Source organism: Mus musculus, chromosome 14 (assembly GCF_000001635.26).
Source record: "Mus musculus strain C57BL/6J chromosome 14, GRCm38.p6 C57BL/6J".
NCBI classification, from domain to species: Eukaryota; Metazoa; Chordata; class Mammalia; order Rodentia; family Muridae; genus Mus; species Mus musculus.
The window spans coordinates 60247909-60273189 of NC_000080.6; the positions used below are offsets into that span (position 1 = coordinate 60247909).

Below are 25281 nucleotides of genomic sequence, written 5' to 3' on the forward strand. Positions count from 1 at the left end.
ACAAAAGCAAGGAACACAACAAGGCTGGGAAAGCACTCTACTGCAATTAGGATGTCAGATCACAAGACTACAGTAGACATCAGCAAGGAACACAATGCTCTCAATCTCAAGTCTTCACTCGACCCCTAGCATATTTTAAATGGCCACAGATGACTGTTTTTCCTTTGAACTACTTGAGAACAGTCCACACTTCTAATTACAATAGTTCAACAATGACTCACATAAAAAGACATGCATACGTTACTCTAGGTAGGTTACTGCTGCTCCTTTACTGCTACAGTAAGTATCATGTCCTCTGTAAAGACTGTGTGTTGAGCTAGAGAATGGCTCAGCAGTTAAGAGCACTGACTGTTCTTCCAAAAGTCCTGAGTTCAAATCCCAGCAACCACATGGTGGCTCACAACCATCTGTAATGAGATCTGACGCCCTCTTCTGGCGTTTCTGAAGACAGCTACAGTGTACTTACATATAATATAAATAAATCTTTTAAAAAAAAAATAGACTGTATGTTTACAGAAGAAACTCTTTACATAGCTTCTGGAAACCTAAATAAAGGACAGCTGGAGCCGGGCAGTTGTGGCGTCTTTAATCCCAGCACTAGGGAAGCAGAGGCAGGTGGATTTCTGAGTTTGAGGCCAGCCTGGTCTACAAAGTGAGTTCCAGAACAGCCAGGGCTACACAGAGAAACCCTGTCTCGAACAACCAAAAAAAAAAAAAAAAGCTGTTCATCTCAACCATTAGAGGTCAAAGTTTGCTACCTATAGGGGGAAAGATTATAAAAATAACCAACAAGTTTCAAGAATTTGATACCTCAAAAATCACATAGGAAAATTAATAGAACATAAAACACAATGGGAACTCTTACTTCTCATGTTACGTATTTATTACTTCCAATTCTGTTTCTTCTGAAAGCCAAAATCACAACAAGTACGGTGGCATGCCTATAATCCCAGTTATTCAGGAAATTACAAATTTCAAGTTTGCCTGGACAACTTAATGAGACAGTCTCAAATTAAAAAAGAAAAAGGCATCTAGAATTGGTGGCACAGGTCTGTAATATATGCTACTTAAGTAGTGGGATTGTCAAATCAAGGCCTACCCAAGCTTCAAGTGAGTTCTAGGTCAACTTGGACTTCTGAGTCTGCCATGAAATAAACGTAGAAAGGAACAATGGGGTACAGTTCCACAGGACAGCACTTCCACCTTGTAAGACCTTCATTCAATGCAGCATAATACTTGTTTTAAAACATTGAAAAAGAGGCTGGGCATGGCTCAGGGATGAAGGCTTGTCTACCAAATACACAGGCGCGCGCGCACACACACACACACACACACACACACACACACACGAGAGAGAGAGAGAGAGAGAGAGAGAGAGAGAGAGAGAGATGAGAGAGAGAGCAAGCGAGAGAGCGCGTGCACTCAAGCGAGCATGGGCAAGCACACCAACCACCTGCAAGGTGATGGAGAGATAGCTCCGATTTAAAAAAACAACCAATTGCTAGCTAAAATTAAGACAACCACAGTCCTGGTCAGAATATCATGCTGCTTAGGTCCAGGAACTATCAACCCCACAGTCAGCCAGAAGAGTCATTCAGTCTTCTGCACACCCTAGGAACCCAAGAGGGGAAAGCTGCAATTTAAACACTTAAAACGAATACTTTCAATAGGAAGGCAAGTAGCAGACGATGTCTAGTAAGCAGAGTGTCACAGTGACAAAGGAGCTTCTTAAAGAACTAGAATGCAGTTACAAATGATGAGTAAAGGCAGGAGTACTCTGTTGTGTTAGTCTCCCATGACTTAAAACTAAAAGTACTTTATTTCATTTTATATATATAAAATATATGATATATATTTATATAATATATATACTATTTATATATTTTGTCTTGTTTTGTTTTTCGAGACAGGGTTTCTCTGTGTAGCCCTGACTGTCCTGGAACTCACTTTGTAGACCAGGCTGGCTTGGAACTCAGAAATCTGCCTGCCTCTGCTTCCAGAGTGTTGGGATTAAAGGCGTGCACCACCACTTCCCAAACTATCCCTCCATTTTAAATTTAAAACTTGGTAGCTCACAGTGGGCCTTAACTCCAGTGTGGTGTGGTGTGGTAGTGGTGGTGGTTGGGGGGGGGGGGTGTCTGACGGACTCTTCTGGTATTTAAGGGCAATGCACAGCCATGATGCACAGATGCAAGCAGAACACCCACACACATTAAATAAAAATAATTAAAATCTTTAAAAAAAAAAGAACTAAGTAAGATACACCATTAAAAACGACAAACCTAAAGCCAGTTAATCGATGACACAAGAAAACAAGGTGAAAGTTAAAAGAGACAGCAGAGCACACCGTCGCCTGTGTCTCGACAACATAGGTAGTGAAGATTAAGAAAGCATATGCAAAAATGGGACTTAACTGGGGCAGTCTGATTGTACTGTTATTTTGGATTTGCTGTATCTAACGGGGGCTGTTAAGAGAGAGAGAGAGAGAGAGAGAGAGAGAGAGAGAGCGAGCTTTCTTTGAGACATTAAGCCTATAGGTCTTGTTATGCCTCGGGAGATACCTGTCCTTCGAGTACACATTTCCTCATTTGATCAACTCTTTACCAAAGGCCGAGTCTGAGTGATTAATGCTTTCAGTGAAATAGCTTTTTGGAATCCCTAGCTACTCATCTGTCACTACCGGAATCTATTACACAAACTGAAGAATATACCACTTAAGCTTGCAGTGAACGGAAAAGATCATGTGGTGGATGGTTATAACACAAAATGCTTTGCGATGCTATGCTAATCTGTATAGGGCACAAAATAACTATGATACAATACATGCCATAAAAATGTTAAAAAGACAGAAGGGGGTCCTGTGGCACAAAGGCTTGAAACAAACAAAAAATCATAAATCCAATGCATCGTAACGTTCAAAACCGAAATCTAAACCACCCGGGGATATTTTTTTTAACTTACATCCTACCTATTTTTCTGTTCCTAAAAGCCAGCAACAAGCTGTCATTCATTCAACACTCATTCTATCCCTGAACCCGAGGGGTCGCGTAGGCGTAGCCGCGACTCCAGGCCGCTTCCCGCAGTCGGGCCCACTCCGCGTCGTCGCGGCGCGACCGGGGACTGCAGAGCCTCGGCGGCAGGGGTCCACAGCCCACTGCGCGGCTCGTAGGGAAGCCTAGCAGCCTGAAGGCAGGCCTCGATGTGCAGACCTCCGCGGGGAAGCACCAGGGTCCCCTGCTAGGCGGCACCATTACCTAGACGCGACGGTCCCGAAGGAGAAGCCGCTGCCCGCTCCGGTCCCGCCGGGGGCCACAGTGGTGGAGCCGAGGGTCCCAGACCCGAAGGAGAACCCCGTGGCCATGGCGGCCCTTGGCGCGAAGGCGTCAGCTAGGGTGGAGAGGCCTAGGACGCTTCTGTCCCTTCACTGCCGAAGAGGGACGTGCCACATAGCTGGTGCCCAGCGGGTACCGGGTGGGAAACAACCCCAAGCGGCGGTGCGGCAAGGCGAGGGCGGAGTGGGCGGAGCCACAGGCGAACGCATGCGCGACACCGCCCGCGCGCCGAACGCACTAGAAGCGCGCCCGCCGCGCAGGGAACCCTGGGATCGGAGTGGAAGCGGTACTCGTGTGAGGCCGGGCGGATGAGGTAAGGTGGGCGCCCCGCCTACTCGCTTAAAGCGCTAAGCCCCTGAAGTGCCCGGAGAGTCTCGCGGGATTTCGTGCTTTACTTCCTGAATGAAGGCCCTGGAGTGCGGCTTCGGTCCGGCCTCCTGTCAAAAGCCATGCGTAGAGTTCTAGAGTTGGAGAAGACCTTGGTCGTCACCTCACATTCCTCCAAGGGGACGTCTGAGTTTCATTTGGGTGTCGCTGCACCCGAGAAAAAAAGAGGGTGTCTACCTTTTGAGGGTCCAGAAATGTACGGGTTTTAAGTCGCACACGCTTCCGGTCAGCACCCCATGGTACTGCACGCTTGTGCTTCCTGCACGGAGGGTTCAGCGGGGCGGCGTGACACTGCCAGGCTCCTCTGCCTCCGAGTCTGAGGTCAGGACACTGTGCCCCAAATCCTAGTGGACGGTGAATGGGATGGGTGCCGTTCTTGGGGACCTTCCCTGAAGACTGCTTCCTGGCTATGTGGCTTTCCCATAACTTGGGGTATTTACGAGAGGAACTGCGAATTGGAAAGTGTAAGGACAGGGATGAGCGATCTGGCTGGAGAGCTGGCTCAGCACCGACTGCTCTTCCAGAGATCCTGAGTTCAATTTCCTAGCAACCACATGGTGGCTCACAACCATCTGTAAAGGGATCTGATGTCCTCTTCTGGTGTGTCTGAAGACAGCTACAGTGCACTCATACATAAAATAAATAAATCTGAAAAAAAAAAAAAACCCAGAGGGATGTAAATTAGAATGTACGGGCACCCGGAGCAACGTGGGCACCAAGAAATGCTTCTTAGCGGTGGTCTGGGGACACTGCCATCATATCATGGTTCTTTAATTCTCTGGCAGGAATTGGCATACTATTCCTGCAAGTGCGTTGACCAGCTGCCAAGTTTTGTTCGATGAAATTGATCCCATCATCAGACCCCTCAGATTTATGCTAAAGCACAATCCTCCCCATGGTAGTGATTCGAACAAAAGCCCAACGGTCTCTGAGTCTGGCCCTCAGTGCCCTTTATATGACAAATCCTTGGCACTTCTTTTCTCACAGCTCCCCCACAATTCAGCACTTGTTTTGTGTTGACCTTGAGCATTGCTACCTGCAGTTGGCTGAACCGGAACACCCTCCAGATTCATTGTAGAGCCCTGTCCTCTCCCCCAAATACTCATAGTGATGAAAACTCTGTTCCTCGCCATTTCCCTTTGGCAGGTCACAAAAGTTAGATGACGTCAAAAGGTGTGTTTGGCACATGATGTCATGTCAGCCATGAGCCATGCAAACTACAATAAGGAGTAACCTGGCAAGATATCTTTATTGGTGCAGTAGTGGCATGAATGTCCCAGTAAACTTTCCTTTTAACTGGAAAAAAAAAAACAAAAACAAAAAACCTAAGAGGAACCCAGATTTTTATTGAAAGGCTCCAAAACTTGAAAATACCAACATAAAATTAGCAAGAGCTACATGTCTGGCTCTGAGGACTCATAAGGTCAGTGAGAAAGGATGATTATTTTAAAATATAGTAGAGACTAATATATGTCTATGACCAGAAAAACTGTGGGCATATGGAATACTTTCAGTAATTCTGTAAATCTGTGACTTTAAAATTCAAAAATTACTGAAAAATCTCAACCTGACTCTAATAAAAGCTTGTGCAAAAAAAAAAAGAAAGAAAGAAAGAAAGAAAGAAAGCTTCAGAAGATACATTCAAATTATCATATATTCATGTATGATTTATGGCAAAGTTTAGCTATACAACAGTGATAGTTGACCCATATCCCACAGAGACAAAAAACCTGGAATTTTTGATCAATGGTATTATAATATATTGCATGCTAGTGGATACATAAAGTTTAAGACTAGACTTAAAAAGTCCCTTGCCTCTGTTAATGCTTCCCAATTGTATGTAATTCTGCCCCAGCAGCATGTGGTGTTGAGAGGTGCTACAATTTACAGAGTGTGGAAAGTTAACTGAAGAGGGGACTCCATCTATACACTTCTGGAGAAGCCCCCTCCATGCTGAGATAAGATTTCATATGCAGCTGTTTTGTACTCCTAACCCACTCCTGTAAGTAAGCCCGGTGAATTTGTTGGTTGCCCAAACGAGATATCGGTGGGATGTGTCCTTTGTCACTCCCTATCTGGAGTGAGTAGGTGTTTGTTCATATCTCCCCAGGAAAAGGTCACACAAAACCTAGTCTAGTGTAAGCAACCAAGCCTCCTCCAAAGGATCATCTAAGCACTCTTTGCCATGACATTGCTAATGTTTCTATTGTCTTCTATGTCCTTATACTGATCTGCATAATGTTTTTAGTAAGCTAAGCCTGATGAATATACAATCTCTTATTCCTCCCACCACTTCAAAAACAGTTCCTTATGTGCTTCTTTACTGATTTGAATTTAATTTTCTTTCTTTTTTTAACATTTATTTTTATTTTATGTATGTGAGTACACTGTAGCTGTCTTCAGACACACCAGAAGAGGGTATCGGACCCTATTTCAGATGGTTGTAAACCACCATATGGTTGCTGGGAATTGAACTCAGGACCTCTAGAAGAGTAGTCAGTGCTCTTAACTGCTGAGCCATCTCTCCAGCCCTTAATTTAATTTTCCTTGGAAGATTATCAGAATTATTTGAGGTTCATTACAGAGGCATATTGCACCAGCAAGGACTTGGTGCTTGCTACTTTAAAGTCTTGAGGCACCACTAGCCCCGGCCCAATTAAACACCATTTACCTCTTGAATGTTCTTGGATTAGATAATTCAAATGAATCCAGAATATAAATCTGCCTAGTGGCATTTTCATGGTTTTAATGTTTCCAACACAAGCTCTGCTCTTTCTGTTCTCATTGTCAAGGTGGATCCTTCTCTGGGGGCACTGGATTGGAGGAGTTTCTGTCTAGGGTGTTATGTAGTTGGGGCTTCCATTGGATTCTCACCTAAAGTGAACCCTGCACTTGGACTTTTAGTTGGGCATCTAAGAGGGTATCAAAACAGATAGTAAACTCATCTGATTGGCATGGCATGGTCTTCCTGCAGCATCAATATCAGTATCTTGCTCACCTCTGTAGATGCATACATTCCACCATATTTCTAGCTATAAGATCTCACTGTCTTGCCAGCTATTTAATTCTTCATAGAATTGATCTTATATTTTCTATTACTTGAGGTTTTCTTTTAAGCAGAGTGATTTTCAAGCTTCTCATATTACAGTAAATGGAACTTCAATATGGATTTTGAAAAGCAAGTCAATATAGAATGGTTAATAAGAATGCAGACTCTGGAGTCAGACTGTCTGGCTTAATGCCATGACTCTTAACATTATCCACTCTGTAATATCAGACAACTTCATCCTATTTCATTTTTGTCATCTTTGAAATGAGAGAAGTAACAGTACTTTCCCCATAACACTGATAAGATACTCAGTGTCCTTCCTGTCACCTGATAATCATAGTAGACATTAGCTAATATCAGTATTACTGTCAGAAAATTTGGAAAAGAGAAAATGTTAACTGTCAAGAAACAAGCAATGAACAGACAAGACAATAGTTTAAAGCAAAATGACATAAAAAGTTTTACTGTCAGAGTCTTGAGGTGTATTATACAGTGTAATTTGCCTTTCTGTATTCTCATCTTTTCAGAGCTGTGTGTGTGTGTGTGTGTGTGTGTGTGTGTGTGTGTGTGTGTGTGTGTGTGTGTGTACAACTGTGCCACAGGACATCTGTAGAGGTTCTAAGGATTGAACTTGGGTTGACTCATGAGTCATCTTACCAATCCTAAAAGTACCACTTTCTAATTACAAATGTGAAACTGCTTCGTTCACAAGTCTTGGACAACATGGAGCAGGGCTTCTCGACCTTTTCACCCCTGCCATCTAGGGCAGGAGGATTTTTTTCTGTGGGTTTTCTGGCACATTGCGGCTGGCCTAGACCTACTAGTTGTCAGTTGTATTGGCTCCAAATTTTACCAGACATCCCATGGAAAGAAAATGCTTCTAAATAGTGTCAGAGGAACTAAAAATAAATAAATAAATAAATAAATCACACATGGCTCTATTTGCAACAATTACAAACTATTTGCTGGTCACATTGAACTTGCTGTGTCGTAGGTAGCATTTTGTTCATGTAATAATATGTTATTTTATTAAGGAATATCCCTCTATAGGATCATACACACACACACACACACACACACACACGAGAGAGAGAGAGAGAGAGAGAGAGAGAGAGAGAGAGAGAGAGAAGAATTTATGTATATGAGGTGTATGTGGTGTGTGTGTGTATGTGTGTGTGTGTGTGTGTGTGTGTGTGTCGGTGTTGCATGCACAGAGGCCAGAGGCAGGCATCATTTGATCTCTTTTATCACTCTTAGCTGATTCTTTTGAGGCAAGATTTCTCACTGAACTTGAAGCTGGTAGTTAGCAAACCCTAGGCAATCCTGTCGTCATTCTGCTCTTAGCTCTAGGCTTACCAGTATGCACAGGACCACATCTGTCTTTGATGTAGATGCTGGAATCTGAATTCTGCTTCTTGTTCTTTTGTACAGCAAGTTTTTTTAACTGCTAAGTCACCACCTCTCCAGCCTACACAGAGCTAGTTTCAATGAGTGCCTACACTAATACGGAATGAATGCACCTCAATCACAAAATCCAGAGGAGATGGAGAATTGTTCCAAAAACTACACTGAAAACTACACTGCCTTATTTCTTTGGAATAAATCCAAGTGTTAGTAGAATCCCTTCTTAAACCGAAATGCAAGTGTTTCTAACAGACTGGCTGGGTCCTTTTATTCTCCATGTGTAGAAATCCTGGAGTAAGCAGGGAGAAGCTAGTCTCCCTGTGGAGCACTCAGTGTCTAATAACCAAGAGCAACCGGGTGAGAGGGTGAGAGCGACAGCAGGCAGGATCCATTATTGTTACAGCTCTAATGCAGGCTTCAGGTTACTGGCATCCTAAGCTGTAGAGTTGCTACAGTTGTGGGATGGGTCAAGAAGTAGGCCCCCCTTAGCCCTTGGTAGGAGATGGAATTGCAACATCCAGGCTGTCACATCAGGGATTCCTCAGCACTTGAAACAGCCAATGTTAACAGCTCCTCCCATACAGTCCTGTCTGTCTAAGAGCATTTTCAGTGACCAGGACCTGCGGTGTCTCTTACCTGGTTCTGTCCATCTTATTCTGCAGACCTTACTTTTTATTTGCACCCTGGCTACTTTCTTGGGTCGTCAGCTGTTTTCTGTGCTGCTTTTATGGCTTGTCCTGCTGTCTTCCAGATATTGTTTCACTGCCACTGGCACTGCCACTGGGTTGTCAATTGCTTCTTTCTCTATATTGTCAGGTCAGCCTGCATTACTGAAAGTAAGAGAGAAAAAAAAAAAAGGAACAGGTAAGCGGGGTGTAGTGGTGCATGCCTTTAATCTCAGCATTCCAGAGGCAGAGACAGACAGATCTCTATGAGTTCAAAGCCAGCCGTGTGTGTGTGTGTGTGTGTGTGTGTGTGTGTGTGTGTGTGTGTGTACATCAGAAACCCTAGAGCTGGAGACACAGGTACTTGTGATCCACTGGCCATAGGTGCTAGCAACTTGACTCCTCTATAAGAGCAAAAGGTTCTCTTAATGGATGGGCCATCATTTCAACACCAACATTTCAACATAGCGAGTTTCAGGACAACCGGAGCCACACAGTGAGACTCTATCTCAAAGCAAACAAATGAGAGAGAAATTTGTGAGCTACCTTTTACTGGGCCTCCAGGAGGGCGTCTCCCAGTTGACTAAGTAAGCCCGAACAGCCCTTTTATATAGCACAGTATAGTGTCCATCACAGAGCACCCTGCATTTGTGCTTGCACCAGTCACAGGACACCTGTTTAGGATCAGTCATACCAGCCTGCAGCTAGGCCAACCATAACTGCTTCCTTCTCTAGTCTAAGTGGAAATTGCTGCAGGGTCATCTCAAGATCATGAAAGTTTGTGAGTGCAGTATCTGGTATAAACTAAAACAATCCTGGCTGAGGATTGAACCATCAGGAGCTGAGACAATCAGTCATAATTATTATGTAGCTTTTTCAGCCATTTGGAGAGCTTTGAAAGTAACTGATGCTGGTTTGAAAAGCCAAGATGCAGACCCCAAAGCATGTTAGAACCATGTTTTAATGTGCCAATCGTGATGGTTTTGACATGTGGTGTGATTTACTATTTATTTCTTAAAAAGATTTAGAATCAAACAGTGTTTTGGGAGTCTCAACTAATTTTTTAATAGGGGCCTGCAAAAGAAATATGAAGAATACAAAAATCACACATTGGTTCATTCTTTAAGTGCTAGTGAATTTTCTAGGTTTGGTTTGGTTATTTGGTTAAATCCTGGACATATGATCTTTATTAGTCTCACACTAAATTTTTTTTTTAAATCTTGACAGAATTTGTAATGACAGGATGAAAACTATAATTGCCTTTTGACATTGGAATGTTGGTGTTGAAGAGATGGCCCATCTGTCAAGAGAACTTTCTGCTCTTTTAGAGGACTCAAGATGCTAGCACCCATGGCCAGTGGACCATAACCACATGTGTCTCCAGCTCCAGGGTTCTAGGGTATCTGATGCCTTTGGTGCCTACACACACACACACACACACACACACACACACACACCACACCACACAAGCTCACGCACATGCACTTAAAACTCACCTCAGTATAATGACTTCCCCATTGTTGCATAGACAATATCCCTCCTTCAGTTAATCTTACACACATTGTATACTTCAGCACCTCTGGTAACATGAGGCCATATGCAATTATAGGTAGAAACACACAACTAACAACAGCAGGAAGTATAGGGGGAACTGCCTGGAATCTCATGGTCCCATGACCCACCTCAGCCCTTCCTGCTTTGAGAGAATGCCAACAGAGCTTGCACGTAGTCACATGCTTTGATGAAGATGGTGGATCTTTTTTTTTTCCCCTGTGGGTTTGATACCAATTTATTTTTTTTCTTTTCCATTTTTTATTAGGTATTTAGCTCATTTACATTTCCAATGCTATACCAAAAGTCCCCCATACCCACCCACCCCCACTCCCCTACCCACCCACTCCCCCTTTTTGGCCCTGGCGTTCCCCTGTACTGGGGCATATAAAGTTTGCGTGTCCAATGGGCCTCTCTTTCCAGTGATGGCCGACTAGGCCATCTTTTGATACATATGCAGCTAGAGTCAAGAGATCCAGGGTACTGGTTAATTCATATTGTTGTTCCACCTATAGGGTTGCAGATCCCTTTAGCTCCTTGGGTACTTTCTCTAGCTCCTCCATTGGGAGCCCTGTGATCCATCCATTAGCTGACTGTGAGCATCCACTTCTGTGTTTGCTAGGCCCCGGCATAGTCTCACAAGAGACAGCTACATCTGGGTCCTTTCGATAAAATCTTGCTAGTGTATGCAATGGTGTCAATGTTTGGATGCTGATTATGGGGTGGATCCCTGGATATGGCAGTCTCTACATGGTCCATCCTTTCATCTCAGCTCCAAACTTTGTCTCTGTAACTCCTTCCAAGGGTGTTTTGTTCCCACTTCTAAGGAGGGGCATAGTGTCTACACTTCAGTCTTCATTTTTCTTGAGTTTCATGTGTTTAGGAAATTGTATCTTATATCTTGGGTATCCTAGGTTTTGGGCTAATATCCACTTATCAGTGAGTACATATTGTGTGAGTTCCTTTGTGAATGTGTTACCTCACTAGCACCCATGGCCCTCCAGGTCCATCCATTTGGCTAGGAATTTCATAAATTCATTCTTTTTAATAGCTGAGTAGTACTCCATTGTGTAGATGTACCACATTTTCTGTATCCATTCCTCTGTTGAGGGGCATCTGGGTTCTTTCCAGCTTCTGGCTATTATAAATAAGGCTGCTATGAACATAGTGGAGCATGTGTCCTTCTTACCAGTTGGGGCAGAAGATGGCGGATCTTAAGCTCAGAGGGTACTGCTCCACAGCATTAACTTATGGCACTTTCAATGTTTGTGTAGCAATGTGCTTTAAAAGAGAGATCAGTCAATGCTGAGTTGAAGAAAAGAGAAAAACAGATAATGCTGAATTTGGCATTTAGACATTTGCCCAATGATGCACTAGTGACTTTTAAAATGGATTTAAAAATCTGTTTATGCATATAAAACTGCTGTGTTAACTTTCCCCAGGGAGCTGTGAGTGTTATCATCTCACCTCAGATGAGGCACAATGACAGACCAAAGTTACCGTTCCACCCAAGGCTAGTGTGAGGAGACAATGAGTGTTTTGAACTTACAGGACTGTGATTGGAGGTTGAGCTACAGACATGAAATGGGGGTGACCCCAAAAACCCTGTATCTCCAAATGGTTTCACCTCAGTATGGATGCTAGCTGCACTGATGGAACCCCCTTCTCTGTTAGCCTCCCACTCTTTATACTCTGGCACCACTAAGACCATGAATAGTGGGGCAGACTCACATGCAGTTGAAACAAGGCACACAAGACAGTGGCTGGAATCCCAGCTCAGGGGGATCACACTCCACATCTCCTGCTTCTACACGAGGGTCTCTCGAAGATATCACAACTGCTCTCATTGAGGTGGTAATAGCTATTGTGCTCGGAGGACAACATTCTACAACAGCCTTTTATTTTCATAGTGGCATCAGGCCGTGAGTACATCTTATGTGATCTTTGCTGCCAAGTGTCAGGAGATAACACTTAAGATTTGTAGATAAAGGAGCACTTTAACTCAAGATGCTCGTGATGACTTTGTATTTGAAAGACATTTGTCAGGGCTGGAGAGATGGGCTGTCAGCTGAAAGTCCATGCTGCTCTTGCAGAGGATCAGTTTCCAGTACAGATCAGGAAGCTCACAGCCTCCTGTAACTCCAGTTTCAGGGGACCCAACACCCTCTTCTGATCTCCTCTGGCATCTTCAGAGCTTGTTGTTTGTTTGTTTGTTTTAAATCCAAAATCTTTGATTTACCAAATGAAGACTCAGGAACCAGACACTGTGGTAGCTCAGAGAGGCAGAGAAAGCACCCAGATGCCCCTCCTGCTCCATGGAAGTCCCAGAAGGACAAAGCCCTTCCTTCTGTCTTAAATGCCCCCCTTCAACTCAAAGGCCCTCTTTCTCTTTCCTGGGCTTTCTTATGTTCAACTCCCTGTCCACCTCTTAACCTAGGGTTGAGTTCATTTAGCTCTTATTTACAAAGAGCTCTTAGGTTAAAGGTGCCAGGGCTGAGCGACACTACAACAAGAAACAGGTTTTTTTCAGTTCACAATCTCAGGGTTCACAATGTGATCAAATATCCTGCAACAGCACAGACAAACACATATACATAAAAACAAAATTAATCCTAAAATTTTTGTCTGAATATTACTAACAAATAATAGAAATTCAACTTGAAGTTAAAAGTGGGAAGAACAAACTTTTTAAAAGAGAAATTTACTTTTTTTGTTATAGTTCTTTATAAATGATGAATATAAGTTAATGGACAGGTCCTGGAAATGTGATAGTCTTGGATATAAATCAAGGTTTAAAGGATATTTTTAATTAGAGAATCAGAAGTACATTACTCTCCATCTTCAAAAACAGAAAGGAAAGGGACCTAGCACTGTCTTACATTTGGTTGAATTGTACACAATAGACATATTTTGATGATTCACATTTTACCAACATAAGAACAGTTCTCAAAGAGAATAAGAGTTTGTTGGGGTCCAGGAGTCACTGCATAAGCCACATGAACACCGATCTCAGTCAGACATGGATAGTTTATTGAGCTATGCCCCAGGACTGATCAATCATGGCCACAGGTCAGTCGGGAGCTGGCTGCAATGCTGAATCAATTCGTTCCAAGTTATTCCACTCATCAGGATTTAGGGATAGGGGATTTCCCTAGGAACATGTCTTTGTTGTATATTTAATCTTACTCGCATTGGTTGGGGTATTCAACTGTACAGGGATCTTGTCTTGCCTAACATTCATGTCTTAACTTCCTACCAGGATGTCTGCTACCCATGTGCATGTCTTTCAGTTCCCAGGGAGGTCTTGGATATTTAAACTTTATTTGATCCCTATTCAAAGTGGATGCCTTATTCTAAATAGATGCAGGTGTCTCTCTTATGGTGGGGTCCATCCCAGGGACAGCTTATAAAGGCAAATACCTTAAAAGCTCAACATAGGTGCAGGAAGTGTTGCTGGGTGGTTGGTTCCTGCCCAAGCTTGTTATGACTGACTATAGAAAGCAGTTCTAACTTACTTCTATTGTGATTGTTTTCCAAGAACACCAAAGCACAGAACATCCTAGTAACAGCAGTAACAACATATGAAAAAGTTTTCTTATGACATTGGTAACCATACCAAACGTCAGGCTAGACAGATAACAGTTATTCAGACCTTAACATTTTATTTAGGCCTTAACAAGTTAATTCTAGAGCCAGATTCCCCCTCCTTTATAAAGCGTGTCTGCCATTAAACATTTGAACCTTGAGCAGACTAGTTGTCTTGGTTCTATTATTTCTCAACCCACCTAAGCTCCCTCTTTTCTTTCAGCTCCAGGTTGCCTCCCAGGCTTGAACCCGGACATGTGAGCCGCTAGCCGGCTCGCAACAATTTGGCATCCCACGCGGGGCCTGGGAAAGGCAGAAGATACTGGAAGAAACACTGCTGGTTTAGAGCTCCATGGAAGAATAAAAGAATTAAAGAAAATTTGTACCGGGGCACGAAGCAACGGGTAAAAGGTTGCTAAGGGTGTGGTACTAAGCTGGAACAGCGTGCTGACCCGTGCGCTGGATTCGCTTAGGTTCAGCAGTGATATCAGAATCTAGGAATGCAGCAGGCAGTCGGCCGCAGCTTTCAGAAGCTGCTTTTTAGGTGAGAGAAATGAAAGGGTGTAAATCAATGAACAGGCAGATGGCCGTAGTTGGAAACAGGCAGGAGGAAAGCTCCACTCTAGATAATCTCCTTAGTGGCAGCAAGGTCAAGTTCTGACTCAGCCTGCTTCAGGCTTAAGGGAGGCTACACATGTTCAAGGGACACATACCCAGGTTACCTCAAATACCATGCTATAACATGTTAGGAAATGTATGAAACTTTTATACTAATAGAACAAAGAATGTTATATGTCAAGCCATTTTGCAGCTATATCAGTGGAAACATCCAGAAGGCAGATTACAGCAAGGCAGACCAGTCTCTGCTTTGGTCTCAGATGCTCTCTGACAACAGTATTAGCCTTTGGGTTGGTGGAAGCTAGGGATCTTTTTTGTACATTCTAAAAGGATAAATACAACAGTCATAAGGGTGTTAGGTCACACGCAAAAATGGACAATAAGTTGGTGACTATTTGGGGGGCTAAAGATAGCTCACTATAACTTGGCTCCCGCTTCCTAATCAGATCTCGTTATTTGGCCAGATTCTTACTGATAGTTACTGCATTTCTGACAAACATTAACTTAAGTTCTCCTTTTAAAAATATGTTTTTGTGAAAGATCTCAAATTATTAAAAGAATTGCTCAATGAAGGAGCTAGAGAAAGGACCCAAGGTGCCAAAAGGGTTTGCAGCCCCATAGGGGGAACAACAATATGAACCAACCAGTATCCCCCCAAAGCTCCCAGGGACTAAACCACCAACTAAAGAGTACACATGGTGGGACTCATGGCTCCAGCTGCACATGTAGCAGAGATGGCCTAGTTGGTTATCAATGGGAGGAGAGCCCATGGTCCTGTGAAGGCTCTATGCTCCAGGGTAGGGAATGCCAGGGCCAGGAAGCAGGAGTGGGTGGGTTGGTGAGCAGGGGGAGGGAAGAGGGGATAGGGGATTTTCAGAGGGAAAACCAGGAAAGAGGATAACATTTGAAATGCAAATCAAGAAAATATCTAATAAAAATATGTTTAAAAAAAAAGACTTGCTTATGGAGGAAATGAAGACTAACCAAAACCAAATAAAGTTGATTGATAGAGCTTAAGGGTGGCCTGTTTGGAAATCTTTTAAACATTTTTAAATCGTGAACCCTTTTCAGCAGAAAAACTTTTATTTATCTTTGGTTATATAGGTACTTACAATAGGTGTACAAATCAAACATTTGCTGATAATATTTTGCTTGTTTGTTTTTGTTACAGTCTCACTATGTGGAACAGCATGCTCTGAAATTTACAGGCAACAACTTGCCTCTGTCTCTGAAGTGCTGGGATTAAAGTCATGCCCCAGCATACAAGGTAAATTTATTTTTACAAACAATTCTTTTGTACACATACATCTTTACTACTTAATTATGAGTAGAACAGAGATAGATATGTTTTTCTGATACAGCTCAATTCAAAGATACACTAATTTGATATATACTAAGGAATAATAGGAAAATATGAAAAGTTTTGCTTTCTGTAATCAAACTGCTCTTTCTATAAGAGTAGCAATGTTTGTACAAACTGTAAAGACACCACAATTCATAACACATAGTAGATGAAATCTGATCTGAGGCAGTTACTGTCATGAACACAGCAAAGTACAGTTGTAGAGATTTGAGACCCAAAGCTTATTCCAGAAGCAAAGCCAGAGATAGGCTGCGTTTTTAATCAAGTTTTGGTCAGCTCCTGGTCCCCAGGGTTGCCATGAACAGTTTAAAAGTGTTGGTTTAATTGAAAGGTCTTTTGCAGGAGGCAGCCAGAGAAGCAAGGAGAGAGCACACCAGCTACCCGTTAGGAAGGCAAACTGCCCATCCCAGCCATTTTTGTTTATTTACAAAAGACAAAGATCAGAAAAGTTTCTAATAAGAATTTAACAGATGGGCTGTTGAAATGGCTTAGTGTGTAACAGCACTGACCACTCTTCCAAAGGACTTGAGTTCAAATCCCAGCAACCACATGGTGGCTCACAACCATCCATAATGAGATCTGATGTCTTCTTCTGATGTGTCTGAAGACAACTGCAGTGTACTTATTTATAACAATAATTAAATCTTTGGGCCAGAGCGAGCAGAGGTCCCTAAATTCAATTCCCAACAACCACATAAAGGCTCACAACCATCTGTACAGCTACAGTGTACTCACATACAAAAAAAAAAAAAAAAAAAAAAAACAACAAAAAAAAAAAACTTAAACAAAAAGAACTTAACAGATAAGCCATCTTTCCAACCCTGAGCAATATCTTTCAAATTAAAAAAAGACATTCATGTAGCATCTTAAATTAAAGTGCAGCCTTATCTATAAGCCTGTAAGAGTAATATCCTGCCCCTTGGTAACAAAGACCATACAAAATGTACTCAAACTTAATACTGATAATCATAATAGAATTTAATAGTTCATTACAGGAGCCCAGTGCTCCATGAGTTTCTAAATGTAATTTAACCTGGAATTTAGAGGTATCCAGTCTCGCACTCACTGGAAAATTCCTTTTGGTCAGGAAAAGGAATATCTTTAAACCTAGAAAAAGCTTCTAGTCCCTCTTGCTGATCCTTGTCTAGCTGAACATGTGGGTTAGCTTGGTTGGCCGGGGCAATACCAGTCCTCCATCAGAGAGGGCGCTGTACAACAGGCCATGCATGTGGCCCAGCTAGCATACGCTCTCTATGGGCGACACTCAGCCGGCTGTCAGGATCCCCTCTGAAGCTAAGATTTGCGGAAGTGTTTCTAGGCGACAGAGCTCTCAGATGACGCCTGCGCAGTGCCACCGGCGGCGGGGGTGGCTGACGCTGCCGGGTTGAGGGAGTTCCTGCGGGTGGCTGTCACCGCCCCGTTTCTCTCCCGATGGTGCTCTCCTGAGGCCAGCTGCCTGCGGGCGTCGCCCCGGGATGGAGCACATCCGGACAACCAAGGTAGTCGGCGGGAGATCCTCGCAGCTGCCGGGGTCCATTGGGCAGAGGCGGACGGGCAGTTTGGGGGTGCGGGGCCTCCGTTGAGGGCCGGCAGTTTGGGGGTGCGGAGGCCGTGTGGACAGCGCAGGCGCCTTGGCAGGAGGTGCTTGGGGAGTCGGCAAACGGTGGCCGCCCAGCGAGCTTTGCTCTTTTGGACAAGACTGGGGCTGCTTTTTACTTTGGGGGATTTCGGCCGATCGCCGCCTGGCTCGCCCCCAGGCTGGTGGGTCCAGTTATCCATCAGTGCTGTGCTGTTCTTGAACCAGTCTTGCTCTGGTTTAAGTGCCCCGCCCGCTCTTTTCCGCGGTGCAAATATTAGCGCATCCGAGGCCACTCACTTTTCTAGTTCTCCAGACACTTAGAGTTGATACTTCTGTGCTTCCAACTTTAGGCATTGTCTTAAGTGTAGGGAGCCAACTTGACAGCAGTTATGCAGAAGGGGAAAGAAAGGCTGTGTCATATTGTAAAAGGTCCATGGAACTTTCCTATAACTGAGCTTGTTTGTCAAGTCCGTGCTTAATTTTTCTGTGTGAGAAGAATTCAGAGAATGGCCAAACTTCAGCCTCAGAAAGGGCCAAAACAGAAATGGAGATCAAAGGGCGTGAATGACCTTTTAAGATGAGGAAAAACACCTCTCTGGGCTTTGCCAGAGCCTTAACTGTCACTTACTGTCTGTCCTAAAGGTCTTAAAGTTACAGGTCATTTGGGAATAAACTGCATTTTTTTCTTCATTATTCTTTAAAACGCTTCACAGTCCTTGATGTTATGGATAACATAACATGAATTTTTGTTAGGATTTATTTTGGAGTTTGCCTATACTATTTGTAGGAAATGTGGAGGTGCTCCTCTTCCAAAATTTTGGTTTTTTTGAGACAAGGTTTCTCTGTGTAGCTCTGGCTGTCCTGGAACTTGCACTGTAGACTAGGCTGGCCTTGAATTTACAGAGAGCTATCCTCCTTTGATTCCAAGTGCAGGGATTAAAGGTGTGCACCACCACTGCTTGGCAGATTTTATTTATTTATTTAAAGAGAAGGAACGTTTAAGTTGCTGACATTTAAAATTTGAAAATGGGAGGATGATTCGATGTACAGCAGAGGGTGCTAAGGCAGGGAAGAGAATGAGAGTGAGCATGGGAGCCCTTCTTGTCCCTGTCACAGGGCCCTAACAGCTGTCGGCTCAGAAACTGCCTTCTACTCTGAACCTCATTGCTTGTTTGCTGCTGAGAATCTCTCTCTCTCTCTCTCTCTCTCTCTCTCTCACACACACACACACACACACACACACATCAGTGAAAGCAAACAGAATCCAGTGAACTAAAAACACCCTGATCACTAAGTGAGCACTGGTGGGAAAATCTAGATGATTCCCTTCATTAGTTACAAAATGACCTCCGTCAGTTTATGAAGAACCGATCTGGCCTTTGGGGTGTATAGCTGTCATTTTTATGATCTTGAAGGTTGTTCCTGATTAAACCTTACTGTCTTCCTGGTAGGCCCATGCTGCTGTTAGGTAAGGCTGCTTTTTGCTCACCTTTTAGATCTGACCTTTTATGTCTTTTTTTAATGGTTAAGAGATTTCCAGTTGGTTTCCAACTGAAGTTGCTTCTTAAGGGACTGCCTTTGTTATTTTGTGTCACTGTTGTGGCAAGGAGGCGTTTCTCTAGAGAAGTCTTAAGTGGGTGTATATAGACTATAGTGGAACCGAGGTTTGCTGGGAACTAGCATGTACACACTTGACTGACACTGGCATCCCACACAAGAGCATCATGAACCTCACACTGTAGTCTGATAATTGTTATATAGACTCTACTGTTTCCTTAAATTATGGTTTGGAAAAAGTGTAGTCTTACAGAATTGCTTTGAACATAACCAAGTTTTTGTTTTTATTATGTATACTCTTCTCCCAAACATATTTAATTGCATAAAAATATGTTTTAGGCTAGGCGTGGTGGCGCACGCCTTTAATCCCAGAACTCGGGAGGCAGAGGCAGGCAGATTTCTGAGTTCGAGGCCAGCCTGGTCTACAAAGTGAGTTCCAGGACAGCCAGGGCTACACAGAGAAACCCTGTCATGAAAAAACAAAAGAAAAAAAAAAGTTTTAAACTCTGTGTAGTTTAATTGGTATAATCAGAATTGTTTGTAGGGCTCTCAGGATGGCTCAGTGTTGGTAAAGGGACCTGATGCCAAGCCTGACGATCGGAGCTGGTTCTCCAGAACCCACGCGGGGGAAGGAGGGAACCAACTTCTCAAAGAGTCTCTCTCAGCTCCACACAGGTTTCTTGGCCTGTGCATGCCCACCCCACCCTCAAGTAAAAGTAATAAACATTTTTAACTGATTATGATAATGTATGACTGTTCAGTGAGTTTCTTTTAATGTTGTTTAACAGCTGTCTTTGAAAAGTAATGATTACCTTCTGTTAGGCAATTATATCAGTGAACACAGTTATGTACCATTGTCATAATTTCACAATGTTCACATTTCACATATATGTTAGTTCATTAGCTCTCATCACCATGATGTTTACTTTTAATAATCACCTTGACACAAGGTAGAGTCACTTGGGAAGGGGGCCCAGTGACAGACATTGGCCTGTGAGGGTTTTTTTTTTCTTTTTGTCTTAATTGGCTGAGGTGGGGAAGGCCCATCCTAATGTGGGCAGCAGCATTTTGTGATCTGGATCCTGAATGTATAAAAGTAGAGAAAGCAAGGGGGCGGCATTTGTGCATATATTCTGTCTCTGCTCCTGAGTCTAGATGTGACCTGTTTTCTCAAGGTCCTGCTGTGACTTCCCCACAATGGTGGTTGGAATTTTAAGCCAAATGAACCCTAGCTTTATGTCAAAGAGTGTTATCACAGCAACAGACATGGAACCAGGACCATCAGTGATCTAAAAATGGACCCTGCCAGTGGTTTTAGAATCTCCATTTATAGATGAGGAAGAAATTAGTAAGTTTGAATGACCTGTCAGGTTAGCCATGTATGGCTGTTAGAATTTAAACTAATGTCTAACTCCAAAGGTGAGGTGTGCTCTTCCTAGCATGAACAGTTGTAATAAAATTGTGAAATTGGCATTCACTTAGAAAAGATTAACTAAAAGGGTTTCCCTTTTCTAGGTTTACCATAAGTAATAGTTTTATATTCTTGTTTTTGTATCTTGTTTTTGTATTTTGTATTTTGTTTAGAGTTATCATTTGCTTTGTCCTCTGCTATCAGAGATTAAATAACTCTCGCGCCAACATTCAGCTGTTAGCTATATCATCCTATTTTTATATCACATTTGCCTTGAAACAGGGTCTCTCACTGAACCAGATGCTCAACCTTTCAGACAGGCTGGCTGAACTCTTTAGATCGCTTGTCTTTGTTCTCCCAGTGATGGGGCCACAGGCACATAAAACTATGGCTGGCTTGCTACATGGATGCTGGGAGTTCAACCTTAGGTCCTTGTGTTTGTTCTTACTCACTGAACTCTCTCCCCAGACCCGAGAACTCAAAGATTGTTTTTTTTAAATTATTATTATTTTTTTATTAGATTCATTCATTTTATGTGTGGGTGTTTTGCCTGCATATATGTTTGTGCACCATGTGTGTGCTTGGTGCCCAAGGAGGACAAAAGAGGACAAGATTCCCTGGAACTACAGTTACTAATGATTGTGAGATGCTGTTTGGGGTGCTGAAGCAACAGATACTTTTACCTAGTGACCTGTCTTTCTACCCCCAGTTTTGGCTTTAAAGATTTTCATGGGAATGAGCGTTTTGCATGCCTGTTTCCCACAGAGTGGTTAGCTGCCTTTCTAAATCTTTGCCTTCACGCTGAGATAGGAAGCTGGGTGCTCAACATTGCAGAAGAGCAAGGTGAAGTGCAACTGAAAAGTCCCCACTGGATTTATGACTCAGTAATACTCCTTTCCTTCTTAAAAAGTCCATAATTGCTTCACTAATAATGTATGCTGCCAGGTGTCATCCAAGCTGAGGACACAGGATCGAAGAGCCACTGCCCTCACTTGCTGTCTGCCTCACAGTGTAAGGTCCTCTGCCTTTTCTACAGCTAGTTCTTCTCAGAGATGTCTGTAGAAGGCTCTGAAAGTCTCAGGAGATCCGTGGCTAGCGACGGGGAGCAGTGTCCCCAGTAGCTGACTGTGCTTTCTGCGCAGAAGCCACAGCCCACAGCATGACGTAGCTGTGGAGGAAGTGCTGTTCTTCATCACAGAAGTTGGTTGAAGAGAGGGAAGAACAGGTCTGAACTTCTATACTCTAATTTTCTGAGTATGATGGTCTATGTTTTTCATATCCAATGTCTTAATCAGTTAAGTTTGAATTTTTCCTGTTAGCCATCAACAGAGTGACCACACTTCCCAGTTTCTTTCCCCTTGCCCCATTGTTTTTCGTTCTTTTGCCATTTGCCTTTCCCCATTTACCCTTTGCTTTCTAAGGATCCTGAGGCTGTTTTTATGGTGCCACAAATAGTGACCTAAAATTGTTGTAGTTACTTCCAAAACAGGTACCTTAAAATATCTGGGGGAAATGGGAAGGAGCTGCTTGCTGGGCTCTGGTCTGGCTTTTATTTATTTTTTTTATTTTTTTTATTTTTTGATGATTGTAGCAAAGAAAAGTTTTTGGAGAAGGATTTACAATAAAGGGTAGAATGTGTTTCCCAAACTACTCATTCTTCAGCACTTTAGGCAGAAAGTAAATGTCGTGGTTTAATTTCAGATTGATGTTCTCATTCGCTCCGTCCATATGCTGAGACACTATAGAAGCTGCTGGTTAGGTGTAATGGTTGCATTTCCTGGGTTTGATGTAACCTGGCTCTGACTAAAGTAGTGATTAACTCTCCATCAACTGTACTCAGGATCGGCTTTTCGGACTCACTTTCTCCTGTCTGTGCCCAGTCTGCAAGTCAACAATAATGAATAGACAGTCTCCCTCCATGTCAGATTCTTTCTCTCTGCTCTCTCCAGCTTTACTATTAGACAACATGGGCTTCCTCTCTGCGTGCTTCCTCCAGGCTCCATCATCTCCCAACCACGCCTCCACTGTTTCCTTACTCCTCGGTGGTTCCACCTGCCCAGCCGAATTTTCTCTGGGTTGATACTGTCAGTACTACTGCACTTAAAGGCCTGTTTGTGTTCCTTCATCAGATAAAATGCAGGTGTGTCTCCTCCAAGAATTCTGTTTTCTCTGTATTACTCTCAGTGAAGAGAGTGCTTTAATTCTTGCTCTTGGGAAAGGGTATTTTACAGCTTTACAGTGCATTAAGTACTAAATTTTCTTTATTTTGTGTGGCAGTGGGGCAGGGTGGGTTGAGGGATATGTGCTGGGGCACACGTGTGCTATGCATGGCATATGTGTGTGAAGGTCAAAGGACAGCTTGTGTCTGTTCACTCCTTCCACCATGTGTGGGCCTAGGAATTGGATTAGTGGTCAGACTTGGGTAGATCTTAACTTGCTGAGCCATCCTGCTGGCTATCGAAATTGGTTTTTTGTTTGTTTGTTTGTTTTTTAAAGATTTATTTATTTTAATTTATGTATATGAGTACACTGTAGCTGTACAGGTGGTTGTGAGCCTTTGTGTGGTTGTTGGGAATTGAATTTTTAGGACCTCTGCTTGCTCTGGTAGGCCCCCACTCGCTTCGGTCAGCTCCAGTCAGCTCTGCTCGCTCAGTCTCTGCTCACTCCAGCCCAAAGATTTATTTATTAGTATACTGTATACTATACTAATAATGCACCAGAAATTCAGATGCACCAGAAAAGGACGTCAGATCTCATTATGGGTGGTTGTGAGCCACTATGTGGTTGCTGGGATTTGAACTCAGGTCCTTTGGAAGAGCAGTCAGTGCTCTTACCCACTGAGCCATCTCGCCAGCCCCCTGAAATTGGTTTTTAAATACCACATACACTTTTCCTTTCTCACTTTGTTTTTGTTTTTGTTGTTGTTGTTGTTTTATTGTTTTGGTTTTGTTGTTGTTGTTTCCTGAAACAGGGTTTCTCTGTATAGCCCTGGCTGTCCTGGAACTCACTTTGTAGACCAGGCTTGCCTCGAACTCAGAAATCCACCTGCCTCTGCCTCCCAAGTGCTGGGATTAAAGGCGTGCGCCCCGCCACCACCACCTGGCTCCTTTCTCACTTTGAACTTAGTTAAAATGAGAACTAGCAGCCTCAAGCTGCCTTACCAGATAACTGCAGTAATTTTTGAAAACATTTATTTAGTTTATTTCAGCATCTCGTTGCTTCTGTTTATAGGGCACAAAGGGTACGTAGAACACTTGGCATTCATTATCTAATCTGTTCCTCTCTTAGGAGTAGTTGCTTTTATTTAAAAGACAATGGAATGAGAGCAAATAGGTTAACCTTAAGTTACCCTTTTCTTAATACTGTGTATTTATGTACATGTTCAAGAACTTGGAGTGAGTGTGCATGCCTGTGGGTGTTTGTTTAAAGGGCTAACATTATAATAAAACTATTTAAAAAGTGGGAGACTTGGCCATGCTGAGCCTTAAGTATTTAGGGCACTAGTCTAAAGGTAGACAGGGGAGGAGCAGTGTGAATTGAGGAGGAGCAGTGGAGAATCCAGACTGCAGAGTAGAAAGACGGTTGTTGAGTAAGAATGAGCAGAGCTTCTGAAATACTGTCGTGGTCCTATTCCTCCATCACATGGTAGAGTTGGGGTGAGGCTGGGGACTGGCACCTTTGCAGTTTGGGAGGTTATTCCAATGAACAACTGGACCTTGAATCTTGAACAGAGCCAACCAAATTTAAAGATCTAACTTTGAGGTCAGGAAATGTGCATATAGATCATTACATCATTTTCAACTGGAATTTTCACCTTGATGTAGACCCATAAGAATCCCATAGTTCTCCATAGTGCTCCGAGAAAACACTTGTAAAGTATTCTAGAGTACTCTAAAACAGAATTTTTCTCTGTGTAATAATGCGAGGACAGAGAATTAGACTTCCCAGTAAGAACTGTATTACCAGAGTAAATAGGTGGATAGATAGATGGACAGACAGACAGTAGAGTAAGTTCAACAATCTGAAGCCTAGTAGTTTTTCTATTTATTTTTAATTTATGGCTCATACATGGATTCCTGAATGAATATTTTCTGGTCAGCCACTGTAGAAGGTAAAGGCAGCATGGGAAAATAACAGAATAATGAGATAAAGAAGAGTCCTATTTTATAAATCCCTTTAATGATGTCAGCAAAGGGCCACTGCTATACTGGGCATCTTCCATCTGTTTTCCATTATGAGAAGTAAGTTCTCCGTGGCAGTTCATCTGGAGTGAGTAAACCTCCATTGTATCAAACACTATTCTCGCCACCAGGAGGGACTCAGAAAGGAAGACAGACAGTGCTTGTCCTGAGGTATGTATAGTTTTTAGCGGGAGAAACAGACCCTTGAACAGGCTTTTGTTTTAGCATACTGAGTACTCTGATTTTGGTGGAAGGAGCAGAGCTTGAAGTAGCTGAGTAGTTGAGTCAAGACGTCAGTAGGATGATTTCCAGTGCTTTTGACTTAATGTGGATGGTGTGACATAAGTCACATATAAAATGCAAAATGAGAGGAAGGAGGGAAATGAGCACGTTTTAATTCTTAAGATGTTCAAGTGCAGATAGCATAATACCTGGCTAAGTGGTCAGTTGGGAATCAGACAACACAAGGTTGGAACTCCTGTCCTGATTCTATGTAGTGTCCAGTTGTCTTTAGGTTATAGGTGCTACTGGGGCTGTGAAAATGAAAATTAATAATTTATGTCAGGCATTCATCATAATACTATGTCAGGAAATATTCT

General features: G+C 42.9%; 2 protein-coding genes and 1 long non-coding RNA gene across 9 annotated transcripts in view; 2 read left to right on the forward strand and 1 right to left on the reverse strand.

Annotated features, from left to right (window-relative positions):
- The window catches only part of Nupl1 (nucleoporin like 1), a 46196-nt gene extending 42625 nt beyond the window's left edge, over positions 1-3571 (reverse strand). For all 3 annotated transcript variants that reach the window (NM_001362440.1, NM_170591.2, NM_001362439.1), the window contains exon 1: positions 3255-3571. In NM_001362440.1, the coding sequence (NP_001349369.1) occupies positions 3255-3361 (107 nt within the window). In that variant the 5' untranslated portion in view covers positions 3362-3571. The remainder of the gene's footprint in view (positions 1-3254) is intronic.
- On the forward strand, positions 3566-15999 carry Gm38641. 2 transcript variants are annotated; one of them, XR_874662.3, is made up of 4 exons: positions 3588-3645; positions 5578-5721; positions 14197-14517; positions 15763-15999. It is a non-coding gene; the product is annotated as a predicted gene, 38641 (long non-coding RNA). The 2 variants fall into 2 exon arrangements; XR_874661.1 differs by lacking the exon at positions 5578-5721 and having other exon boundaries at positions 3566-3645.
- A 1272-nt stretch (positions 16000-17271) lies between these two features.
- Positions 17272-25281, forward strand: part of Mtmr6 (myotubularin related protein 6) — a 37192-nt gene continuing 29182 nt past the window's right edge. Inside the window, exons 1-2 of one of the 4 annotated variants that reach the window (XM_017315972.2) lie at positions 17272-17453; positions 22451-22641. In XM_017315972.2, the coding sequence (XP_017171461.1) occupies positions 22636-22641 (6 nt within the window). In that variant the 5' untranslated portion in view covers positions 17272-17453; positions 22451-22635. The remainder of the gene's footprint in view (positions 17454-22450; positions 22642-25281) is intronic. The other 3 variants (XM_006518865.4, XM_017315971.2, NM_144843.4) reach the window with 3 other exon arrangements.